At 57.6% G+C, this 24,679-nt stretch overlaps 2 protein-coding genes across 3 annotated transcripts; one reads left to right on the top strand and one right to left on the bottom strand.

The window, feature by feature from the left end:
- Positions 1 to 7,285: 7,285 nt before the first annotated feature.
- CDK5R2 (cyclin dependent kinase 5 regulatory subunit 2) lies at positions 7,286 to 8,849 on the top strand. The gene has a single exon (XM_071746242.1). The coding sequence runs from the start codon at positions 7,537 to 7,539 to the stop codon at positions 8,497 to 8,499; it is 963 nt and encodes a 320-aa protein (XP_071602343.1). The 5' UTR covers positions 7,286 to 7,536; the 3' UTR covers positions 8,500 to 8,849.
- A 7,108-nt stretch (positions 8,850 to 15,957) lies between these two features.
- FEV (FEV transcription factor, ETS family member) lies at positions 15,958 to 23,612 on the bottom strand. 2 transcript variants are annotated; one of them, XM_071747673.1, is made up of 3 exons: positions 20,971 to 23,093; positions 19,904 to 19,978; positions 15,958 to 17,592 (listed from the first exon to the last, which is right to left on the bottom strand). In XM_071747673.1, the coding sequence occupies exons 1-3, from the start codon at positions 21,020 to 21,022 to the stop codon at positions 17,081 to 17,083; spliced, it is 639 nt and encodes a 212-aa protein (XP_071603774.1). In that variant the 5' UTR covers positions 21,023 to 23,093; the 3' UTR covers positions 15,958 to 17,080. The 2 variants fall into 2 exon arrangements, 1 of the variants encoding a protein (XP_071603774.1); XR_011726582.1 differs by lacking the exon at positions 20,971 to 23,093 and adding an exon at positions 23,588 to 23,612 and having other exon boundaries at positions 17,503 to 17,592; positions 19,515 to 19,978.
- Positions 23,613 to 24,679: the final 1,067 nt, after the last annotated feature.

Here is a 24,679-nt window from a genome sequence, read left to right as displayed (position 1 = left end):
GGGACCCCTGCATGGCACTGGCAAGCATCAGGGGAGAAAAAGGGCCGGAGAAAGCAATGGATTGTTTGGCCAGGAGGTTTTTCAGGTCCCAATTTCACGAGGCAGGACTAGGAGAGGAGAAGAGAGGAGGCTGGTGGGTTTCAGACTGGCTCCCTGGAGTTAGCAAGGTATCAGTACAGAAGTACCTACCCTTGGATCCATACAAGCAAAGGGACAGAGCATCTGGATCTTGGGCAGCCAGTCTTCAGCAGCCCTGAGCCAAGGCTCACAGAGGCAGTGAGAAGGCAGGTGAAGGATTTATCCTCATGGTCCATTGCAACTCACAGGGTTACAGTGCTTGAGCAGACAAACCCCAAGCCCAGGACCACAGAGCACTTGCCTGGGATCACATTGATGGCCACAGCAGAGCCTGTGGCATGGCCTGCAAAACCTCCAGAGCGTCAAGAGTCCTTGGGGACTCATACAGCTAGAACAGGCAAGATCTGCTTTACATAGAGAGCTTTGGAGGGGCTGGGGCTGACTCCCTCCTCATCTGTACAGTGAATGCAGTCAGCTCCAAACACTGAAAATATTCGAGGCCTGAACATCACTGAAGACATCTCTTGAGCACCCTCTTGTGTGCCTGATGGAGAGAAGACTTCCAGAATACCAGGTCACTTTCTACCTGCAAGGGGGCAACTTCCCTGTGCTGCTGGGCAGGTGAGGCTAGTGGGAGTCAGTGCTTGTCGCCAGAGCATGTGTACAGGGCGAGTGTACTTGACCTTCACTGGCTGGAGGCCTGGGAATGTCCAGTGTCCCTCCCTGCCAGGGACGGCAAAAAGCAGCAGAGCAGGGCTAACCCAGGACCCTCCCAGCAGCAGCAAAATGTGGGGTGCAGCTCCACCTGGTGGGCAGCGAGGGCCCCTCCCCCCCATCCCCAAGCATCACCAAGTCCCTTTGACCACCACCCGGGTACAAGGTGCCCAAGAGCCTGTAGCTCTGCCTTCCCTATCGCCACCAAAGAACAGAGCCAGGGGACAGCAGCCTCCCTCCTCCCAGCCCCCCCCCGAGGTTTGGGCTGCTCCAGCACTTAGGAATGCTGGGGCAGCGTCAGGCTGTGGATGTAGGCGCTGCTGCAGACACACGAACGCATCTCTGCACACACAGTCTGTGCAGCAAGTGCTGGGACAGAGCCAGCTGTGCCCCGCGACCCGGCCTTTGCATCCTGAGGCTCCCATGTGCCTGCACAAGGAGGCTAAAGGAAGGGAGCTGCCTCCCTGCCAGATGGAAGCAATCCCGAGGGGCTGGACTGTTCAGCTCCTGCCTGCTGGAGAAGTATGGGAACAAATCTGACCTGGAAACCACGAGTCCCTGGGCCAGCACCCAGCATCCTATATGATCCTGAACAAATCCTTGCTGTCTGCCAAAGAGGAACACTTGCAGAGATGCTTTCCTTGGCCTGTCCTTCCCTGTGCTCTGGGATGCTCATTGCTACAGCACCCTTTAGCACCCCTCCCATCCTAGCAGGAGACCTCGGTCCCTTCCCCCACAGCCTTTTCGCTGCCAAGACGCTCCAGAGATGCCCCTCACTTCTGCGCATGCTGTAGGTTGGGAGCTGCTGGGTCTTTACGGGTGGTCAGATGGCTGTTTACAGATGGGCATCAGGGAGGAATCACCACCAGGACAGCAACTCGACACTTTCCCTCAGACAAGTAGCAGTTTCCTCCAGCTATGTCAGTGCACCTGACAGAAAGTCTCCCCAGGGACGGGGTGGAGGAGCAAAGAATTGCGATGGTGGGTTGAGCACAAAGCCGCTGGAGCAAGCCTGCGTCCAGCTCCGGACAACGTGGAGATGGGGAAGGGACCGAGAGCAGCGGAGGGCCCGCCCCGGGATGTTCTGGACGTGGCTGCCGCGAGAGGGCAGCACAGCCCCGGCCCGCTGCACCCCGGTAGCACAGGGGCTCCAGCTCAAAGACCACCCGCCACCTGCCCGTGCTGGGCTGACTGGGGCTCTTCTAATGGCGCCCTAATTGCCTGCGAGGTCGGAGGGGTAATAATTAGCCCCTTCATTAGCCGGTATCAGCCCGCGTTAGGGGCCGTGTGGGTTTCCCCCTGCCACAAGACTGTAGGGATGTGCAGGCAGGCATTTAAGCAGGTCACTGCTTTGTTTTGGACTTCTCACACCCGCCTGTCCCATACAGAGCTGAGACCTTCTTCCCTTAAGAATCATAAAATAGTATGGATTGGAAGGGACCTTGAAGATCTAGTTACAACCCCCTGCCCCCATGGGCAGGGACACCTCCCACTAGACCAGGTTGCTCACAGTCCCATCCAACCTGGCCTTGAATGCTTCCAGAGAGGGAACAGCCACAACTTCTCTGGGCAGCCTGTGCCAGTGTCTCACTACCCTCACAGGAAAGAATTTCTTCCTGATATCTAATCTAAATCTGCCCTCTTTCAGATTAAAACTGTTACTATCACTACATACTCTGTTAAAAAATGCCTCCCCCACTTTCCTGTAGCCCCTTCAGGCTATAGGGCCTGCTTATAGGAAGGCTGCTATAGGGCCTCCTCAGAGCCTTCTCTTCTCCAGGATGAACAACCCCACTCTCTCAGCCTGTGTTCATAGGAGAGGTGCTCCCGCTCTCTGATCATACCCGTGGCCCTACTCTGGAATTGCTCCAGGAGATCCATGTCCTTTTGTTGAGGGGGCACAGAACTGGACACAGTACTCCAGGTGTGGTCTCACAATAGCCGAGGAGAAGAGTCACCTCCCTCACACTACTGGCCATGCTGCTTTAGATGCAGCCCAGGATACAATTGGCTTTCTGGGCTGCAAGAGCACATTGCCGGCTCATGTTGAGCTTTTCATCAACTAACAACTAAGGGCTCTAATGGCAGCAGTCCTGGGAGGGATGTAGACTGTAAGCATCAGTCCCCACCCTTGTTCCACACTGGTGAGAACTACTTGCCTCCCAACAGAAGCTGGGGGCTGCCCAGCACCAGGACTCCTCTCTCTGCCCGGAGATCAGGAAGCAGAAATGTGTTTTCTTGTCGATTCAAGGCCTGGCTCCGCCTTGCATGATTTCCACCCAGAGGAACTGTGTTTCTCCAGCTCTCCAAACCATTCACAGCACTGCCATTCAGCAAACTGCAAGACAAAAATAGCTTCTCTCTGGGGGCTGCAACAGGGCTGCTCAGTTTGGTTGTGCTTTGCTCCACGAACCCAGGGCTAACCTTGGAGCGGGGACTGCACAAACTCCTCCAGCCATCTTAGGTAGGCACTGACCCTTGCTTTGAGCCACCCTAAGGGGTGGGGTGGGTGTCACAGGGTAAGCCCAGATCAGCTTCAGTGTCTGTGGAGCCCCTCTCCTTTGAGGGAAGGGGAAAGATGGCAAGGGACCAGGGATGGAGATGAAGGAGATCCCTGGGCTGGGGCACTCAGAAGCACAAGCAGTTTTCTCTTCTCTGGGCACTGCAGACAACCTGCCAGGTTCTTTGGTGCTTCCCAGCCCTAGGGCTCCCAGCTCAGGCAGAAGCTCTGCCAGAGGTTGTTTGCCTGCTGTATGGACTTGGGAGAGGCAACACCAGGGCTGTCAGACCTGCTTACTGGGAGATGCACCAAGACTGTGAGCTCTGTCTCCATGGGTAAAGCAGCACAGCACGGGAGCTGGCTGGACAGCCACTGCCAGGGAGACAGTCCTTTTCCCTGCCTGTCTTTGCCAATGCAGACAGACCACGGCACAGCAAGTGACCTATTAAAGAACAGCTCCAGCCAGGCAGCAAACGCGTGCTCATTCATCATTCCGAAGCAGGCAGGGTGATATGCCAGCTGCTTTCATCCAGGACCCCTTACAAAGCCCATGCCCCATAGCTCAGCAGCCTGAAGGGGAGCTGGAATCAGACTAGGGAGCCCAGGATCCTTCAAAATGTCTTCTCATGTCCTGGGGATGCTGGGAGAGCTCATGCATTTCTGAGCCCCAGCATGGCAGTATCATGCAGAAACAGCTTGGAGAGGTTGTGAGGGTTGGCATGGGATTCAGCAAGGCCTCACCTGCCCCCACATTCCCACCTGCACGGGGCAGGCAGAGCTGTATACAGCTCTATGTCGTTGGAACCTCAACTCAGGTGGTGAAGAGTAGGAGACTGGCTGCCAAGCATCTGCAGGGAACTGTGTGGTTCCTGCAGGTCAATGTTAGCTCTTTTAGAGCCTTTGCACAGTACTGCCTGGTTTTACTCCTGTTTCTCTCTCCCAGTGCTGCTGCCCCCCTGCCTGTCTCCATCCCTGGCACCCAGCCAACTGTACTGGTACCAGAGCACTGCAGTTCACCATCTGGAACATCCCTCATTCTGAGATATTCCTGGGTAGGGATAGCACTTGACACAGCCCAAGGTAGGAGCCTGGACAAGAAACCATCCCTTTGTTGGTCCTAGCACATAGCTGTGGTACGTGTTGTCCTGGCTGCAGTGACCCTTAATAGCAGGGGATGCCAATGTCCCAGCAAAGCCACATTACCAGCAGCTGAAAGGTGATGATGTGAGGAGAGAGTGCAAAAGCCTGAGAGCAGCTTTGAAACCAACCAAGTTTGGAGCCCTACCGTGCTCTTCCTTTGCAACCAGTTGTCTGGGGTGGGAACCCCTGTTCCCTGGGGAAAAGAAATGCTGCCCTCCATTCCTCTTTCATGAATTTCCCTCCCAACTGACCATTTACAACAGAGACCTAAATGCCTCAATGATATAGCAGAGATATAGCCTCAATGATATAGCTTGTGCTGTATCACTGCCTGCCAGCCTCAGGGCTGGAGCACGAAGAGTAAAATGGAAGAGGGAGGGAAAAGATCCTCCTTTTTCACGTGTAAGAGCAGCTGCCTCCCATGTAAGCTGCAAAGCTGCTTCTTTACCTGCATAAGAAACATCCTGCTGCTTTTGTAGGGCTCAGATCATTCCATAGTGCTTGCAGGAAGGCCTTGCCACTGGTAGCTGTGCTGAGTTGGGGAAGCACTGGGCTCGCTCAGTCACCGGCCTCCTCCACCCCAGAGCTGCTTCTCCAGTAGGATGCAGGCAAGAAAGGAATAACTGGTCCTGGAGCTCTTCTGCTGCTCATAACCAAGGCCTCAAGCTGCATCACAAGACAGCTCTGGGCTGAATTTTTAACTAGTCTTCAGCCAAATCTCCCCTCCAAGGAGTGGCAGGAGGTGCACCCATGCTGAACTGCTCAGTGCCTGTAATTACAAGCTCTGCTCCGGAGACAGGGAAACTCTCTGACCCCACCCTCTGTGTAAAAGACTACACAGCCCAACTCATCACTGCTGAATGCAAATAGCCCTTCTTAATGAGTTCGGAGAAGCCAGTTGGGAGAGCACACACAGAGTGGGGGCAGCTTCATGTGGTTCCAATGAAGCAATCTGAGAAAAAAATTTCTCCAGCTGGAGCAAGCAATATGAAGGAAGGTTTCTGTTTCTTCACCTGCAAAATTTGGCTGTGGGTTTGTGAAGAGACCACATTTGTGCACCAGAAAATCTTCAAACATGCAAAGAGAGCAAAGACCAGAGGCTCCTTCCCATTCCTTCCCTAGGCCTCCTCCATCTTCTCAGATGTGTTGAATCCAGCTCTGTATATCCAAAGATGCTGACTTAAATTTCAGCAGAAACCTTGTCCTGATTTTCTCCCTCTCTATTTGCCCCCCTTTACCAAATCCTCCTAGTTACCTCAGCGTTGCCTTACACTGGCCTTGAGTAGGTGATACTGGCCCAGATCCACTTTGTTTCTGAAACCTCCCAAAGCAAACCTCTGTGTCTGGTGTTCTGTGTGCACACGTGCATGTTCTTTGCAGATCCCACTGCATCCTCCTGCAAGGAAACAGCATTATGTGGCTGCCCACAGCAGAGGATATGTGTGGATGGGACCTTGCTCCTCTTCTCTACTATGGCAAAGAGGGCACAGTTTCTGCCTTGCCCGTAGATGTGTCAGCCCCAGGCCTGGCTAAAAGTCTGAAATCCATATCCAATCACTTGCATTGCAAACACCTGCAGCATCAGCAGTGCAGGAGGAAGTAGGGGGCTGTCTTAGCTCCTCCCAGTTGATAATTCATTACTGCCTGTTAGCCCAGATCCATCCGGCAGCAGCTACATCCTAGCACAGACGTGTTCATTTCACACATAAAACACTGTATTAAAATGCATCGCTGATACATTCTCCCTGAAACATTTCCCAGCTGCCTCTCTTGGCACTTTACATGCAGAAATAGTCCTGACAATCGGGGCTTTTTTTTCCTAATGGATGCCTAGAACCTGCCATAGCAATCAGAGCTGCAGGATCTGCCATCCAGCTCATGAGAAATACAGAAGGATCTTCCTGCAAGAGGCAGGGGAGCAGCAAGCAGAGGTTACAGATTTCATCCATGGTGTGCTCAGATAAGAAGGAGAAGCAACCTGTTGTGCACATGGCTGGTTTATGACATACTGTTTTGCAAGGATGCACAAATGCATCATCTCTTCCCTCCATTCCTGAGGGCTTTGGGATCCCTGGGCTACAGGTCTGGCTGGTCTTGCCTTGGGGACCTAGAGGAGGCCCCTTCCCCTTTTTTCAAGGTTCCTGATTTTGGCAACTGTCATCATGCTGGTAAATCTCCCCTCCAGGGATGAGTAGGAAGAAGCAGGACAGGTAGGGGACCCAACTCTTGTACAGCTGAGGGTGCTCCCCCCAAGGGTGGGTACCTCCTGGCTCCCTGCAGAGCCATGCATGAGTTCCGACTGGTTCTCCTGAGCACTGGGGCTCTTCCACCAAGCCCCAGCCCTTCCTGGCAGCTTGTCGAGTCACAGCAGCTTTTCCACGGCTTTTTCCACCTTCTCCAGGTGTCCACTCCCCTAGCACATGCTCCTCACAGTCTTCTTAACCTTCACCCCTCCTCCATCCTCTCCTCTGGCATTTCCCGGGGGTCTTCCTTCCCACTGTGTCGCCCTTGCACCAATGTTTTTTTGGGGGATGGGGGAAAGAACTATGATTGTCTGGGAAGGTTCATCCCTCGCCTTGTAGGTAAGAATACAGGGCAAGACGCCGGGCAGAGCGGCCAAGTTCAGAAGAATCTCGCTCCAAGACCCTTCCCTTGCCCCCTCTCCCATGGGCTCCTCCCCGCCTGACCTGACACCTCCCCATGTCACAGAGGGCTGAGGCCCCGGGACAGCATCGCCGGTTCCGGTTTCACTCCGCCCCCGCCCCGCGAGAACGGGGCAGCCCCCCCAACGGTGAAGGTCACACCGGGACGGCGGCCGCCCAGCAGAGCCGCACCGCCCCGGGCTCCCCTCCCCCGCCGCCCTCCGAGAAGGGGGCGGGCCGCACCGGGAGCCCGTGCGGCGGCGATTGGCTTGGCGGCAGGGAGGCGGGGAGCGGCGGGGCCGCGGCTGGCTGCAGCGGCGGGCGAGGAGCCCAGAGCGGGCGCGGCGGAGCATCCTCGGGCACCGCGGCCCTGGTGCGGACCGCCTCCCCCCGCAGCCCCCGGCCTCCTATGGGCGGTGTCGGCGCCCCGGCCCCCGCACGCCCGTCCCGCTCGGCGTTAGCATGGGCACGGTGCTCTCCCTCTCCCCCGCCGCCTCCTCGGGCAAGGGCGGCGGCGGCGGGGGGCTGCTGGCCGACAAGGCTCTGGGAAGGGTGCCGGGAAAGGGCGAGAGCCGGCTGAAGCGACCCGGCGTGCTCATCTCGGCGCTTACCTGGAAGCGGCTGGTGGCCGCCTCTGCCAAGAAGAAGAAGAACACCAAGAAGGTGACGCCGAATCCCGGTGGTGGGGTGCCGGGGGGGGGTCCAGAGCAGCCTGACCCGCTGGTGGTGCAGCGCAACCGCGAGAACTTGCGCAAGTCGGTGGTGGCGCCAGCCGACGGCGCCAAGCAGGGCCCGCTGGCCGTGCCGGTGCCCACCGTGCCCTCGGCGCCGCAGGAGCTGCACCCGGGCTCCGGTGGAGGCAAACCACCGCCGCCGCCACCGGCGGCCGGCAGCCGCGCCCCGGGCTCCCCACGCCGCGTGGTGGTGCAGGCGTCCACCGGCGAGCTGCTGCGCTGCTTGGGGGACTTCGTGTGCCGCCGCTGCTACCGGCTGAAGGAGCTGAGCCCCGGCGAGCTCATTTCCTGGTTCCGCAGCGTGGACCGCTCGCTGCTGCTCCAGGGCTGGCAGGACCAGGGCTTCATCACCCCGGCCAACCTAGTGTTCGTCTACCTGCTGTGCCGGGAAGCACTGCAGGGTGAAGACATCGGGACGCAGGCCGAGCTACAGGCCTCCTTCCTCACCTGCCTCTATCTCGCCTACTCCTACATGGGCAACGAGATCTCCTACCCACTCAAGCCCTTCCTGGTGGAGGGCGACAAGGGTCGCTTCTGGGAGCGCTGCTTGGGCATCATCCAGCGCCTCAGCGCTAAGATGCTGCGAATCAACGCAGACCCGCACTACTTCACGCAACTCTTCCAGGACCTCAAGAGTGAGGGCGAGGGTGCAGAGGGCTCCAAGCACTGGACTATCAGCCTGGACCGTTAGGGAGGTACCCCGGAGCCAGGGGTGGAAGGGGCCGCGCACCGAGATGCAGGGGAGGTGGAGGACTGCAGGATCCCCCCCCCTTCCCCTCAGCCCCCCGCTTCCTTTTTGCCTTCCCCCCTCTCCAGCCGCCAGCTCCACGGAGACGCTGCCTGGACCTTCCTTGCTCCGGATCCAGCTGCTCCCCCCACCCTTCCGATCCCAGTTTGGGGTCGTGCTTCGGGACACTGAGAAGGCAGAGAAGATTGGAGGGGGGGGGCGGAGAGGTGTCCTCCTCCCTGCTCGATGGGGAGGGGGCGAGTTTGCCTGGATGCGATTTCTCTAGAATAAAAAAGGAGGGGGAGGAAAAAAAAGAGTTGGGGGTCAGGGGCAGGAGGGCCCTGGGAGGGTTTCCCGGATGCATGGGGTCGGGACCCCGCCGCGGGCAGGGCCGGGCCGGGCTGGGCTGGGCCGCGCGGCGCTGCCCGCCCCGGAGCTGTCCGTGGTGCTGGAGCAGCCGCGCCTGAGCAGACAAAGGCGGCGGCCGATAGGGAGGGGGGGCGGGCGGGCGGGCAAGGCCGGGGGTACCGCGGGATCTCGTGTCATGGGCGCTGCCTTACCCCCAAGCCCCTCCCTTGGACATGAGCCCCCTTTGTTCGAGACGCTGTGGGGGCGCCAACCCTCGCTTTCCCGCTGGTGTTCCTCCTCCTGCCCGGTGCATCCCCCAAAACGGGGTCACAGTGGGGTGAGTGGCCCCTGCTTTGGCTTGCTGAAGGGAAAGGGATCTGTGCCAGAGGAGGCCTGGGGGTTCGGGGGGAGGGAGCCTGATATAGGGGGAGGGGGAGGATACCTCTTCGATTGCTTTGCTTCACTGGAGAATAAAGAGGTGGCCTGGATAGGCCTGGTGGTGGCTCCCTGGACTTGCTGGGCTGTGGGGTGCAAGGGGAATAGGGGAGGTGCCCCAAGCTCCCTGTCATGCCCCCTCTCCTCCCCAATAGGCATGTGGAGGAGGTGCTGGCTCTCAGAGGGAAATCTACTCCCCAGTAAGAATTGGGTTAGAATTTCACCCCTCTTTGTAGTTCCCAAGGCCAGTCCTGGCCCACCTGCATGCTCCTTGGCTCCCTGTGAGCTCTTCTGGCCTCCTCCATTACAAACAGAAATGCCTGATGCCTGTCAGCTGCACTGAATTTAACCAGGACCCTGCAGCTGACACCATCTCAATTTTTAAATACTATTTTAAAATTATTTTTTGATTATTTTTTTCTCACAAAACTACCCCCCTCTTCCCCTTTCTCTCTGTCTCTGCTCTGCCGTGCTGGGCTCCCTTTCCTGGCAGCAGCAGCAGGCTGTGGGAACTGTGTTGCTAGCCCAGTTACCAGCTCTGTGCTTCTGCAGACCACTAGGGAGTGGGGCGGGGAAGAGGAAGGCTTTGCCTTTTCCATAGCTGGTTGCTATGCTTTCAGGCTACTGAATTTGCCAGGGCTTTTTTAGCAGGATCTACAGCACACACTCTCCTCTTGGGGTCCGCATCCAGCATTTTCCCAGCTTCTCTGAGTCAGGGGCTCTGTCTCTTCTCAGCTGGGAAGAGCTGTGCTGGCTCTGCAGGTCATGGAGGGTAAGCTGGATTCTCTCTACCTTTGTGTGCATCAGCAGAGCTGATAATTAGGCCCAATCTGGCTCATTCAGGCAAAGCTGTGCCGCCAGGAAGACAGCACAGATGTCCCTGTGACGGGGGCTGACCTGGCAGGGTGCTGTGCAAGGCTTTTCTGTGTCTGCATAAACTCCCTGAGACCTGTGCTGCTCCCCTCCTCCCCATCCCTAATGGGTGCTTTTTTCCCTGTCTTTAGAGTGACATTCATATAACCTTGTGGTGAGCTGTCTGGGCCAAAATGTACTCATGACCTACCCCAAATTTGGCCATATCCGTGTCTAGTGCTGGGGATGTTAATAGCATACTCTGGCTTAAATTGAGGTTGAATTGGACCCTTAGACCTCTTCCAGGGATTCTGGGTGAGCATATTGCAGAGAGGGAAATGGAGGCAGAGGGAGATAAAGCAGCATGCCACAATCCAGCAAGAAGGTTCTACAGCATCACAGGATAAGGTGTCGGTGCCACCTGTCTCCTCCCTGAGCCTGTCCAGTGATCCCCTATGGCTGGCCATGGGGCTTTACAGAGTCTACAGAACTGAACAGCCTGCCAGCTCTGGTGGAGGATTCCCACCCTACACATTCCCTCAGAGATTCTCTCAGAGTCCTTCCAGCCTCAAGCCCCAGCTTTTTAAAATGCTTCCAGCTGCAAGCCAGGCCATGTCCTTCCCCTCCTCCCTTGTGTTTCATTGATTAAGAGTGCAAGGCCTCATTGGGGGATTTAGGAAGAGCTAATTGCAGACTGGTAATTGAAGACAGCTTGGAGTATCTGGAAATGTCAAGGAATGAGAGACGAGCTTAGATGCTCCCATGCATTTAAATATGCATCGTGTGCTTAGACAGAGCCTTACAGAGGGGGGAAGTGTCTGGTTTTCCCTCCCCCGGAGGACCTTGTGCATCTGACAGGTTGAGAAGGACAGGGCAATCGTTACCTTGCCTGGGAGCCTCCTGCTCCCCCCAAGGCAAAGGGGAGGTAGGAAGAGCACAAGCATGGGGGGGATACTGAAGATGGAAATCCTCAGAAAGGCTTGGGAGCTTGGCAGTTTCCCTGTTCAAAAGCTGTGTATGCTTTAACCTTCCTGGGTTCTGTACAATACCATGGGGGTCTGGGTTCAGGCTCTGTGGGAATAGAGGAATAGATAGGGTTTGTGGTCCCTGCAGCCACTTGATGCTCCTTGAGACCCTTCCAGGAAGAGCTGGGAAGCCCCCCTTGCTGCCAGCCACAGGGCGCAGCAGTGACTGGGGTTACAATGATGGGGGAATTCACATCAGGTTTGGGGATTGGAGGTAGAGCAGCAGAGCCAAGCCAGGGGTGCATCACCATAGGATCTTGGTGAAGGGTCACAGCCCTTTCCAACTTTGAAATTCCTTCAGCAGCAGCACATCTTCTCTCTATGTCCCACAGTGTATGCCTCATCTGCTCTGCCCCAAGGTGCATCAGGGGAGTTGGGTGCAGCCTGCAGTGGGTTCAGTCCCTTCTGCCCCAGGGTTGTTTTTTTTTTCCAGACCATAGCATCTTTCTGTTGTTCCCCAAAGGTGTGTGGGGCTGCTGGAGGCTCTCCAAGTGGCAGTGAGTCTCCAGGATGTGTAGTCACCCATGAAAGGCAGGAGGTTCAGCCTGGAGCTTGTGGAGCAAAAGCTCTGTGGGACTACCCTTGCTCTGCTTCTCTGTCTGCAGAGCAAATTACATGCACTGGGCACACTTGTCATGGCACTAGGGCATGGAAGGGTGATGGGTGGCTGGAGCAGCCAGATTGGTGAGCTGTGCCTGCTCCTGCTGAACAAACAGTGGGCAAGTTGTGTTCCTGATATTAAGAGTTGGCAGCATCCCCCAAAGTGGCTCGGAACTGCTCAGTGGGGAGGAAACTGCTCTGGATGATGCAGACCTGGTGCCTTTGTGGCTGGCAAAGGACCTGCTTTCTGTGCAAACCTCCTTCTTCTCCATGGAGAGAATGGATAACACATTCCTCAAGGCAGATGGAAGTGGGAAGTCTTTTCTGCCTCTATGGGAGCAACTTGGATGCTGGCTTCATCACAGATTCAGGCTGTTGCTGCTCTGCTGACTTGGTGCAAGTTTCTGGTCCCTTCCCTGCTCCATGCCACTTTGGTCACAGCTGCTGCTGGGATGTCTAGGAGCGAAGATGTGAACAAAGTGACACAGGGAGATGGCAGAAAATAGCAGAGACAGCATGAGGGGTCCTAGACTAAATTGGATTATAGGATATTTGCAGACAGGGAGGGGCAGGACAGCCACCACAGGATCTCAGCTGATGGGAGATGCACCCAGGAGGGAGTGGGAACATGCAAAAGACTTTGAGCTCTGCCTGTACCCAGGGTATCCCAATGGCAGGCATGAGACCAAGGGAAGTGGAAGAGCAGACAGTTTGGTCCTCACTGTACCTAAAACATGACCTGTGGCATTGCCCATCTGGTGGGAAGGGACTGAGGAGCACAGCCAGCCGACAACCCTATGCCATGAATTTGGGGCAGGTGGTGAAGAGGAAATGGATGCCTTAGAGTCCTGCTGTGGTGGTCAATCCTTCTGCCATGGAACCTGGCAGAGCAGGGGGCAGGGCTGCCCAAGCTGCAGGGTGATATCCAGCCCAACTGAGAGCTGAGCATGAAGGTTACCCTCTGCTTTGTCCCCTGCCTGTCACACAGTCCTGTGCCACCCCTGAGGACCAAGTTCCTTGAGTCACAGCCAGGCAGAACCAAGCTGTGGCCCAGGGCAGTCATGGGGAACCTGCCCCAGGGAGTGAGTGCTCCCTGGGCTGGACTGGGTTCCGCTCCCTCATCAGAAGTCCTGCATTAGAGTGTAATCTGGCATTAGCGCATTAATCCAGTCTTCCCTGCTGCCTGGCCCCTGCCCTCAGCAGAGTCCAGCCCAAGGTCTGAGTGTACAGCTGGGCAGGAGCAGCACCAGGACACCATCTCACTGGCAGCCCTTTTCTGAGCACCAGAGAGCAGGCAGCAGCAGGGCAGGCAAGGTTTGGGACTCCATCCAGAGCACCCCTGTGTCTGGAGAGGGTAGTGAGCAGAGAAGAAACCCCCCTGTTGCATCTAGGACAGCATCAGCCCCAGAAACACTGGCAAAGGGGAAAGCATCTTTTCGAAACCCCTTGGAAGGGCCTCACAAGGGGTTTTGGATCCCAGCTCCCTGAACCTGCAGGCTCCAGCTGAGCCACACTCAGTCACGAAGCGATTTGCAGGGAGCCAGGCCAGGGGAAGGTGGCGTCTGGAGAGAGGATGTGAGTCAGCAGCTTGGGGGTGGGGGGCCCTCACGGTGGAGATGAGGCGAGGAGGAAATAAGTGGAAACTGGGAGAGCTGGAGGGGGAGCAGGAGTGGGCAGTGAGGCAGCCTACTTTCCCTGGGGCAGAAGTGACCTCGCTGTGCTGCAAAGGCTCTTCCCAGCATGAGAAATTAAACAAGTGGTGATGTGGCCCTGCTAAAATAGGCAAGGGGCTACTCACTCCTCCTTATTATTATTTACTGTGGGGCTGGGAGGCTTTGTGGGAGTTGGAGAGGTCCTTCCACCACCCTGGCAAGAGGTTGAGGCCAGGGCTCAACCCTGTCCTCTTGCCAGTTAAGCAAAGCCAGATGTAAAGGTTTTATTTTTTTTTTAAAGTAGGAAAAAACCTTCTACCTTTTAATCACAAGGCAGCAGAAGCAGCTGCCAGGCCATGTGCTCTGCTCCATCCCTCTTCCCAGTGCAGGCTGAGGCACTTTGGGACCATGTTTCCCCCTCAAACGCCGGGCAGAGCACCTGAGGACTCGCAGGTAGGTTTGGAGCACACAGTTGCACCGGGCCCATGCACCCTGCTGCCAGCCACCTGGTACAGGCTCCACATCTCACTGTCAGGGATGGTGCTTCCCCATCAGCCCTCCGGGCCGGGCACCCGCGGTCAGGGCAAGGGACAATGCTCAGCCGGGAGCTGTGCAAGATCAGCCCCGCTCACCCATTGGCAGAATTTTGCTGCAGTCTTCCCCGAGCCGACGGTTTTGGTGACTGAGTAGAGCAGCGCTGCTGGCAGGCTGCATCAGACACGTCTCTGAGGAGGGGGAGGCAGGGTTGGGGAGGGGGATACTCTGACCTCCCCCCCCCCGGTAAGGACAACATGGGAGGGCAGTAGGACCTGGGGATGGGAGCATCCCGCGTTGCCGTGGTGACACCGGCTGCATCCTCAGATAGGCAAGAGTATCGCAGGTGCAGTCTTGCATCTGTGTCCCCCACCTTCCCCCCGGCTGCTGTCCCAGCTGGGGCAGGAGGACTCTGCCAGGTGAGCTCAGAGCAGAGCGAAGCAAACCCTCAGCTGCAGCCTGTTGCATTGCGGGGATGAAGGGTGGTGCTCCTCCCTCACCCAGAAGGAAACTTCCCCCTTTCCCCAGCATGCCCGGCCTCCAGTCCAGCAGGGACCCAGGTCCGGGGCCAGAAATAAGCAGGGAACTAGGCTCTCCTGGGCTTCCCTGGGGTTTCTCCCAGTGCCGGCACTGGCAGAAGGACAGGAGGGATAGGAGAGGGATGGTGGGGGAGCTACCAATGACCCACATCCCTTAATTCATGTCTGGTTCTGTGTCATGTAATTACCTAAGCCCCAACACTGGGTCTCCCAGCAGGGTCACAGCCCCCCGGCTCTGAGGAAGCCACCTGTGGCCAGCCCCTTCCTTTTCCCTTTACGCAGCAAGCTGGAGGGTGTGTGTGTGTGTGTGACATCCAGTGCTGGTTGCATGGGCATAACTACTTCCTCCCCCCCCATTCCCTTCACCTCCTGCCATCCTTGGGGACCAGGCTGTGTAAAACTCAGGGACTCTGGAGGAAGGGAAAACCCCCCAGGAGCACCCCACCTTCTGGTCTCTGCAACTCCTTTTCCATACACGGGTTTCCCCCCTACCAGCATCAGCCACCCTCACCCCACAGTCTGAAACCTCCCCAGGAGATACACTGACATCAGATCCCTCTCCCTTAAGCTGATTAAGGCAGTGAAGAACGTCTGAGCAGATGCCGCCAACGCCATGAGAGAGACTGGACCATGGAGGGATGTCGAGAGGGCAGCACAGGACCCCCATGTCTGGGGGCTGCTCTGATCCGGGGGACGCTGGGTGAGGAGCTGGGGGCTCCCCCTGCCGTGGGCTTGGTAATTGCATGGCATCCCCCTACACAGCCGGTTGGATCCCTGTCATAAGCATGGTCCCCAGCCCTGGAACCTTGGACCACCTATGGGGATGGGATGGGGAGCACAGACCCAAGGGGGAGTGGACAGGCAGAGGGCAGCCACTGAGCCCACACCAGCCATTGTGAGCACCACTGGATCTGTTTGCCTGTTCCTGGAGCTGAGCAAGCAGGGCTTCTGAGATGACCACAGCATCAGTCACCCATGAGCACCCACTGCTCAGGACCTCCTCACTCCTCTCCCAGCACAGCACAGCAGGAATCGTCCATGCTGGATGCAGTGTATTGCCTCAAACTAGTTGTACAAGGCTCTGAGTGTCACAAGGGATCTGGCTTCTAGGATTCCAAATTCCCCTGGATGATGGCAGAAGTTCCACCAGACAAACTGCATCTTTTCTTTCCCTCCAGCTACCACATCCTCTTGCAGCCTGAGAAGGTAGTATGTTGCTTCCTTGGAGGGATGTCTTAAGGAGCACAGAGCTTTGCAGCTATGCCTTATCTGTTGTGGGGGCTGTAAGAGCCAGAGGTGATGATCAGAGGAAATATGGTGTGTGGGACAAGGCAAGGTGGCTGCATCCTCCCCATCCCAGCTCTGCAGGTGCTCTGACTTGGACTTCCTGGGTGGTTCCCCTCTCATCAACCCCCTGCAGACACAAGAGGACACAGGTCACAGCACTTCTCTGTTTTATTGAAGACCAGTCCCTCCTCCCCAGCCCGTGCAGAGCCCAGCATGCCCAGCTGTTCTTTACCCACTGCATCAAGGTCCTGCTCCAGAGGATGGAGTCACTTCCTTGGACCCAGGGGTAGACATCCAAGGCTGCCTCTCATTGCCTGGAGCTCCCAGCCCTGCTGTCATCCCTCCTCTTGCTCCACCTCCCACCCAGCTTTGATGTGGGAAATGTCCCCACCCATGAAGAGTGTCCTACCAAGCCCTGCATGTGAGTGGTTAAAGCCACAGCAAAGCTGCAGCATTAAACTTGGAAGAGACCAGCAAGACATGTGTTCATGTGCAGGGTGTTGAGGACCATCCCATGTAGCCATTGGGCACTGAGGAGAGGGCAGAACTGCAGGGCTGTGCTCCCTCTGGGCTCTGGCCTTGCCCTGAGGGCTCGTAGTGCCTCCCATGCCTGGCTCTGGCAACTCCAGCCCCAGAGCCCTGCCCTGGCAAGAATTAACCCAAGTGGGGCACCTACTTTCCAGACCAAGGCTTCTCATGAAGTCTTGAAGGAAGCCACAATCAGCAGGAGGTGTAGGAAGAATGGGGGGAAGAAAGGCTTTGGAGGCAAAGGTGGAGGACCAAGGAGGGACAAGGAGGATCCCTTTTACCTGTCCCGTGCCCAGTGTTACCCTCACCCATGGACAAATCCGCCCTGGAGCTGCAGCTCCTAACTCCTCTCTGGAGGAGAGGACAGGCATAGGCTGGGGGCAGATCTAAGGACATTCATGGGGTGGGCGGTATGTTGCGAAGGAGGGGAGGAGCATGGTCCCTGACAAGAGAGCCCATGTTTTTTCTTTCCAGTCACACCCTGCTTTAGGTATCCACATCCATTCCCAGGACCATGGATCCCTTCTCACCCTAAATTTAGACAGCTTCTGTCCTCCAGCCACCCGTATCAGGGAGCCAACCCAGCTACCCTGCAACCACCCCTCTCCCCCCATGCCACTCTCCAAATCTAAAAGGGGGCAACTCAGAGCAGGGCACAATCCCACCCCCCTATCCCTCCCTGCCTAACTCCACTGCTCCACAGCTCCATGCTGCCAGGGGCAGGGAGTTCTGCCTGGCCCAGCCTCTAATGGTAGTGGTTGTTCATGTTGTTGAGGTGGGAGGCTGCCATGGTGCTGAATGGGGCAGAGGGCTGGAGCCCGTGCCCAGGGTAGAGGGATGGGCTGGAGCCAGGCCAGTATGAGAAGCCAGCTGGTGTCACCCCCGAGGTCATGAGATTGAGTTTGGAGATGCCTGAGAAGGGCAGCGGGGCCAGGTTGCCCTGAAACTTGTAGAGGGTGTGATCAGGGGCAGCCGGCTGGCAGACCTGTGCCAGCCCATGGAAGTCGAATTTGTAGGCATAGCGCTTGCCATGGACCTTGGTCATGATGTTCTTGTCATAGTAGTAACGCAGTGCCCGGCTCAGCTTGTCGTAATTCATGTTGGGTTTGCTCTTCCGCTCGCCCCAGCGCCGTGCCACCTCGTCAGGGTCGATCAGCTTGAACTCCCCGTTCGTGCCTTCCCAGGCGATGCAGTTCAGGTTGGCTCGGTCTGACAGCAGCTCCAGCAGGAACTGCCACAGCTGGATCTGCCCACTGCCTGCAAGGCCGGGCCCCAGAGAGGTTAAAATTCCCTCTCAGGACACACATCCTTGCCTCCCCGCTCTGTTGTCCCCTCCCAGACCCAGATTCAGCTCAATGCATCTTGCCTGTTGTAGAGACACAGAAGATGGTAATGAGGTCTTGTCTCTTTTTAAAGTATCCCTACCCTATTCCGCCCCACAGGCAAGAGGAGATGATGCCCTTGCACCCTGGGACACTCAGAGGTCTGTGCAGGCTGCAGTGAGCCTTGATCTAGGGTCCTCACCTCCCTTCTGCCCTCATTTGCAGCCCACTGAAGACCTGCTAATTTGCTTTGGGGTGAGGATCTGGCTTGATTCTTGCATCTGCAGCCCCAAGAGAGAAGTATCTTGGCAGTATCCATATCCATCCCAGAACCCATAGTCCCCACTGCCACCTCTCCTTGAAACTGAGCTGGTGCCACAGCACAGCCCCTGCCCATCTCTAGGGGCACTGTGCCCTGCAAGGATGTCTCCACAGCAAGCCGAAGTCAGGATGCAATGCTTCTGCTCTGACCTGCACACCTGGCAAGTGTGGGCAGTTGTAGGGGAAAAAGAGATCAGGAAAAGGCAGGACCTGCTGTGAGTTTGAATCAGCACCAGGGTTCCTTATTTCCAGAGGAAAACTGTCTGCTCCAAGCCATGACCATTGCATCTGCAGTTTGCACTAAGGAGCACTCTTGGTGGTTTCCCAGTATGCCCCTGTGTCAGGCTGTGCACACGCAGGAGCCTTGCACAGCTGGACATGCCCATTGTGAGGCACAAGGACACCAGTGAGCCTGGCCAGAGCTCAAGAGAAGAGAGTGTTCTTGCACCTTAGGGTGATAAGCAGTCCCACCTCTGTGACACATCCACCCTGTAGCTCATTTACCTAGAGCCACCCACTCCCTCCCAAACAGCAGCCCCCCCACATCCCTGCTCCTAACCCCAGCCCCTACAGCACTGGCCCTTCCCACAGCAGAGGAAGTATCTTTGCATTTCATCCTCCTCCAGGTACTTTTCTGTGACTATTCTGTCTGATGGAGTTGGCACCCCCAACCCCCACAGCACCCCTACATTTCAGTTACATTTCCCACAAAGAACCACCTCATCCTACTCATTTTACACTTGCCTGTTTTAGCTGGTGCCCCCCAGTTCTCACTCTGGCATAAGGAAAGAACAGCTGTTCCCCATCCGTTCCCATCCCACCAAACCCTTCTCAGACATCCTGATCCAGGCAGACAAGCCCAGATCCTTCCAAGGTACTGTATTTCCAAATCTTCGATCCCAGGAACAAGGTGGGAGATCTCCCCTTTCCAGGGTACATCTGCAGCTCTCACCCCTTCTCCATCCCCTCAGCCCCCCGTGATGGGCTCCTGCTATCCCCTACCCACGAGGTCCTCCACACCATGCCAGGGGGACGGGGAGGTGTTGGGAGGTGTAGCTGGGTAGGGTTGCAAGGCTCAATCCTGCCCGCTGCAGGATGCTCTTTTGCAATGCCCGAAAGCTCTTTGAGGAAACCCCCAAGGATCCCAAAAGGTCCTTCTCAGAGCAGTGCGCAAGATATGCCTGGGGCAGAGTCCACAGTGCAGAGGCAAAAGTATCCCGTGTAGTCCGCGCTTTGCTCCCCTCACACGCCTATGCCAGGGTTCCCCTTTTACTGCTCAGAGCACTCCCCGGCTCTTGTCTCCTTCCCAGTCACGGAAGCTACATGGCCCAGACACTGCAGCGCTGGCTCCCCGCCTGCCCTGCTGCACTCCCTAGCAGGCTCCAGGTTGCTCCCCGTCAACCCTTGGCCGATCGCTGAACGGCTTTACCTGGACATATGGCTCCTGCTCCCGGGAATCCATCATCTCCCAGCCGACCGCCGCTGTACCCAAGTCCCAGCCCTGCACCAGCAGCTCCCTCCCGGATGGTCTCTCACCTTATTCCCCCGGCCTTAGGTATGGCTTCCCCAAACCCGGATTAGCCCCGTCCCGGGTTGGCTGGCAGCTTCCCTCCCCGTCGGATATATCCAGAGCACCGAGGAGGATCCTAGCTGGGACCTCGCACTCGTCTGGTCCCGCTGCGGAGCTCCGGGGGCTGTAGGCACCCCGCTCGCCGCCGCTGCAATGAGACGGCAGCTCCCAGCCGCCGGGGCTCGGCCGCTCTCCCGGCTGTCTCGCGGTTTTGGTGGCGGGACGCACCCGGCACACGGACGGAAAGAGATTTCCGATGGCTGCTGGGAGCAGTAGGGGTGCCCGGGGGTCCCCGCTCCAGGCGGGCCGGGCGGGAGCAGTGCCGATGCCGAGGAAGGGACAGCCATGCTCTTACCTTTTTGTACGCCCGGGTTGAGAGACCCCCACGCCTGGGTCTTGCCGTCTTTGAATAAAGTTTCCCCGACTGGATCTAGGGGTAAAAAAAAGGCGCGGGGGGAGTGAAGGAGGGGGAGCCCTGACCAGGCAGGACCCCGACCCCTCGGCACCCACCCACGGGCAGCCTGCCCGCAGCCCCCGGCCGCTCCCCCTCGCCTGCCCCGCCGCGGCGGTGAAGCCAGGAAACGCGTCCAGGAAAAAGGAAATCCGATTTCCGACAGAGCCGGGGAAGCTTTTAAATAGGAATAGAAAATCCCGTGGTCTGGGGAAGGGAGGAGAGAGGGAGAGAGAGAGAGAGCTGCGGGACACGGGGAGAGGGCGAGGAGGTGGCTGGGATGGAAGGACGTGTGCAGGAGCAGGGGGCGGAAGGAAGGACGAGTGTTGGTGTTTGGGGAGCGTCCAGCTGGGGAAAAGAGAGATAGATGGAGAGGTGGATGGAAAGAAAGAAGGAGAGACGGATGGATGGATGGATGGATGGATGGATGGATGGATGGATGGATGGACGGAGAAGAAGAAGGGAGGATGGATGGGTGGGTAGATGGGTGGGAAAGAAGAGCAAGAAGTGGAAGGAAGGGAAGGTAACGGGTAAGAGGGTGGAAAACAGGCTGATGGAAGGGATGGAGGGTAGATGGAGGGGATGGCTGGTAGCTGGGACAGAATGAGGGACAGAAGGACAAGGGGATGGAAGGATGGATGCACAAGGGATGGGTGGATGGATGGAACGATGGGTTGGAAGGACAGAAGGATGGATAGGCGGATGAAAGGACAGGGGGATATACGGAAGGACAGGGAGACAGTGGGAGGATGAAGGATGGGAGGATAGGTGTGCAGGCATGGAAGGCTGCAAGGGCAGTTGGAAGGAAGGAGGAAGGGATGGTTGGAAAGCAGGTAGGGAGAGGGGTGGGCTCTGGGAATAGATGGGGCAGAGAAGCGCCCCGGGACAGCGGCAGGGCAGGGCGGCGGTGCCGGGTGCTGTGCGGTGCACGGCGCTGCGGCGGGGCAGCGGCCGGGGGGTTCCGCCCGTACCTGGCAGGTACATGTTGAGCAGCAGTGGCACCGCTCCGGCGCCGTGTCTCATGGCAGCTGTGGGGGTGGCCCGCGGGCTGCATGTTTTAATATTCCTGCCCCTATTATTATTATTATTATTCCACTTTATCAGGGAGCAGCTGATGGCGAATAAATGGCAGCGGGACGGGCAGGGGACGGGCAGGGGCCGGGGGAGGCGAAGCGGGGGGGGGGAGAGTTTCCAGGCAACTCGCAGGGGCTTGGGGCCCCGGCTCTAGCAATTTCCTCTGCTGTAATTAAAGCGGGCGCTGTTCCCCCCTCCACCTCCCCCCCTTTCGCCCCCTCCACCCTCCTCCCCCTCCCCGCTATCGGGCCCGCATCAGACTTTAATCACGGCCGCGGGTTTCTATGGAGAGCAGCTCGGGCCGCTTCCTGCTTCTTCCGCCTCCTTAACTCTTCGCAAACACGGCACTGCCATCCCAGCTGGGACCGGGGCTCGGACACTGCCTGGAGACCACCGGGTCTGGCCTCCCACCATCCTGGCCACCAGCATCCTGCACGGCCAGCCGGCAGGAACTGGTCCCCATGTTGCCAGCATTGCCTGGGACCTTTGCATCTCACCACAATGCACCATCCCTCCTGCCTCGGGCTTTCCAAGCCACCCATGCTACTGGCTGTGGGTCTTCCTGCCTGCTCCTTCTCCAGCTCTGGGATACTCAGTACAGTCCTGGGGTCTCTTTGCAACTCCCAGAGCTCTGGGATGGGTCGCCTGGGTCCCCAGCATGTCCTTCCAGCTTTGGAACACCAGTTATGGGACCCTTTTGCAGTGCCCAGAACTCCGGGTAAGTGCACTGCCAGTGATCAGTGGCACCAGGACGTATCACAGATCTGCCACATCCCTGCCCTCTTGGTGCTTTGCTGGACAGTCCCTGCCTTCAGGGATGGTTAAGTCAGTGACCATCCTGGGGTTCCCAGTCCTGTCTTGATTTCCTGCCCCTCTTTATTAGGACCTGTAGAAGGTGGGTGGACCCCAACACCCACCCAAACCTGCATGACACCATCTCCACCAGCTTGTACTGGGCGAACTTTGGGTACCATGAAGATGGGCAGGTGATTCAGGAAAAAAATCGTAACAGGGAAAGTGCTGGGGTGATCTTGCCTCCCAAAAGGCATATCTGGGCAGGTTTTCTGCACCACCCATGGCTCCATCTGCTACATGCAGCTGCAGCATGCTGGGAGACCTTCAAGCAGCACCCCATAGCTTGAGGCAGCCAGGCAGCATGCCAGCAGTGGGCACCAGCTCCACTCCATGAGTCCAATGCTGTACAGCCAAGCTGCCTGTCAGCCCATGACCTCTCCTGGGTGTTCATTGATGTTTAGTACAAGCATGAGATCTCAAGATGGACTCAGCCAAATTTCTTGAAAGTGGTAATCATGAGATATGAATCTAATCCAGATTTCTCCTGATGGGGTATGCAAAGAGTTTAGGAATCCTTGGTGCTGAACTGGGCTCTGGGTGCTCTACCCTTGCCATCCATCTCCACTGGGGGCAGAGAGCAGATGCTGGTGGGGGAAGACATGAGCAGAGACCACATTACATCCCCACCAACTCCCAACCGATCCTGTTTGCATGTAACACCCCTTAAGAAGTTTATCTTCCCCCAGCTTGTCCCCTGAGCTTGAACCCCTCAGTGGGCTGTCCCATCTCTGTATAGCCCAACAGACCTGTCTGTTTCCCCCATTTCTCTCCTCCCCAGCCCCCCAAGTGCAGCTCTCCTAGCAGCATCTCTGCAGCCTCCCAGACTTGCTTTCGCTGCCTGAGTCACTGGAACAAACCGCAGGCAACGGAAAACAAGCCCCGGAGACAGCAGGGAGAGGTGAGGAGGGGGCCAGACCCACAGAGCCCCTCTCCCTGTTAGCCTTGGTAACTGGCTTACTCCTCCAGCAAGCCTGCATAGTAGTGGGCTGGGTGCTGGGTTGAGGGACACCACATCAGCCCAGGGTGGGGGGAGCAGTTTGGGATCAGCCTGAGAAGCAAGGTTAGGGCTGTGGGAGCTGGACATGGGGTATCAGTGGGGGGCACTGAGGATGGGGACTCCTGGGTCCCTGGGAAAGCTAGTAGCAGGAGTGGGGGCCTTACAGTGGGGTGTGAGGGAACTGAGGGCTTTGGGTGCTGAGAGGTGCCAGGTGTCAGGGAGTGTAGGGCCCCAGGGGCTAGGGACCCCTGTGCTGGTGGGGAGCTTTGGGAACCTTAGCAATGTGAGCCAAGGTCTGTGGGGCAGCTGGGACATAGGGGAGCTGGGGCACATCCACAGAATGGGGGCAGGGACAGGGTACAAGAGGAAACAGGGGCCCGGATCCATTGGGCTCCAGGAGGATGGGGCTTTTGGTCTGTGGGGATTTGGGATAAAAGGGTTCAGCTCCAGGGGACAGAATGCAGACGCGTGGAGCACCCAGCTGGCAGCAGCAGGAAGCCCCCCCCGGCTGCAAGCAGATACTTTGCCCCCCACCCCTCAAACCCTCACTCTTACCCCTCACTATGAATCAATAAGGGCCCCACATTTTACCGCGACCCCCAGAGATCCCCCCACAACCCCCCCATGGTAGCCCTATGGGCAGGTGCCCGGGACAACTTCACCTGTGTGCCGGTGGCGTGGAGCGGAGCCGAGCTGACGTGGCCTTTGGCTGTCGGCTGCCCGGCCGGGTGCGCAGGAATGTGTTTGTGCAGGGGGAGAGGCCGGCTGCCGTGGGGCCGTGGCGGGGTGGGGCCAGTGGGGATACGGAGGTGACAGGGGAGGGCTGGGGGGCACCTCGCGGCAGGGATGCCCTGCGGGGTGGGGATACGCAGGGTGCTGGGGCTTTTGCGTGGTGCACATTGGGGTACAAAGGGAAAGGGAGCGGGGATGCACAGGGTGTGTATGGGGCACGTTTGGGTGCACACTTGCATGCAAGCTCATGCGTGCAGTGCACACCCACACACCAGGGCTGGGGTCTCTGTCGTCCTGGGTGCAGAGCATGCATACACCAAATCCCAGCCCAGACATACCCGGTCTCCCAGCACCTTTCTGGGACACCTGCAGCCCCAAGGCCAGGCATGATTTTAGCAGAGTGGGCACCTGAGAACCCAGGCATCCAAGCCACTCTGGTCTGCTTCACCATCCTGCAGCTTTAGAGGGGATGTCGTGGGTGTGGAAAGCAACTCAGGACTAGAGACATGATCCCCAGAAGGGTTTTGGGTGAGAAAACAGGATGGAAGAGGAGGAGGCGGAGGAAGGAATAAGGTGCTGGAGGAGGAGGCTGGGTAGGGAGGCTCCCGGCTTTCCTCGGGCGGAGCCGGAGCCGGATGCTGGCACGGATGTGCTGGCGTGGCCAGGCTGGGGGTGGGGGAGGCCCAGACCCTAAGGGTGCTGGGACCAGTGAGCTGGGACCGCTGCCAGATGCGGGACACTGCCTTGAGGACCTCCTGCCCCTGTTTCCCATACCCCTACACAACCCCGGTCTATAAGACAGTGCCCCCAACCCTGTCCCAACTGTGTCCATCCCATTTGTGGCAGTCCCCCCCCTGCCCCCATGACCCTAATGCTTCTTCTTCTCCTCCCCAGGCTTGCAGCAGGGAGGGATCTCCCCTCTCTCTTCCACACTGGGGTGCAGAGAGGAGAACTTGTATTCACAAGGTTTGCAGCAATCACCTTCCTTGGCACTGAGCCTGGGTGGAGGACCCCAGACATAA

Source organism: Heliangelus exortis, chromosome 6 (genome assembly GCF_036169615.1).
Source record: "Heliangelus exortis chromosome 6, bHelExo1.hap1, whole genome shotgun sequence".
Taxonomy (NCBI): domain Eukaryota; kingdom Metazoa; phylum Chordata; class Aves; order Apodiformes; family Trochilidae; genus Heliangelus; species Heliangelus exortis.
The sequence above is the reverse complement of the archived record's forward strand: the minus strand, read 5'-3'. Positions and strand labels throughout refer to the sequence as shown.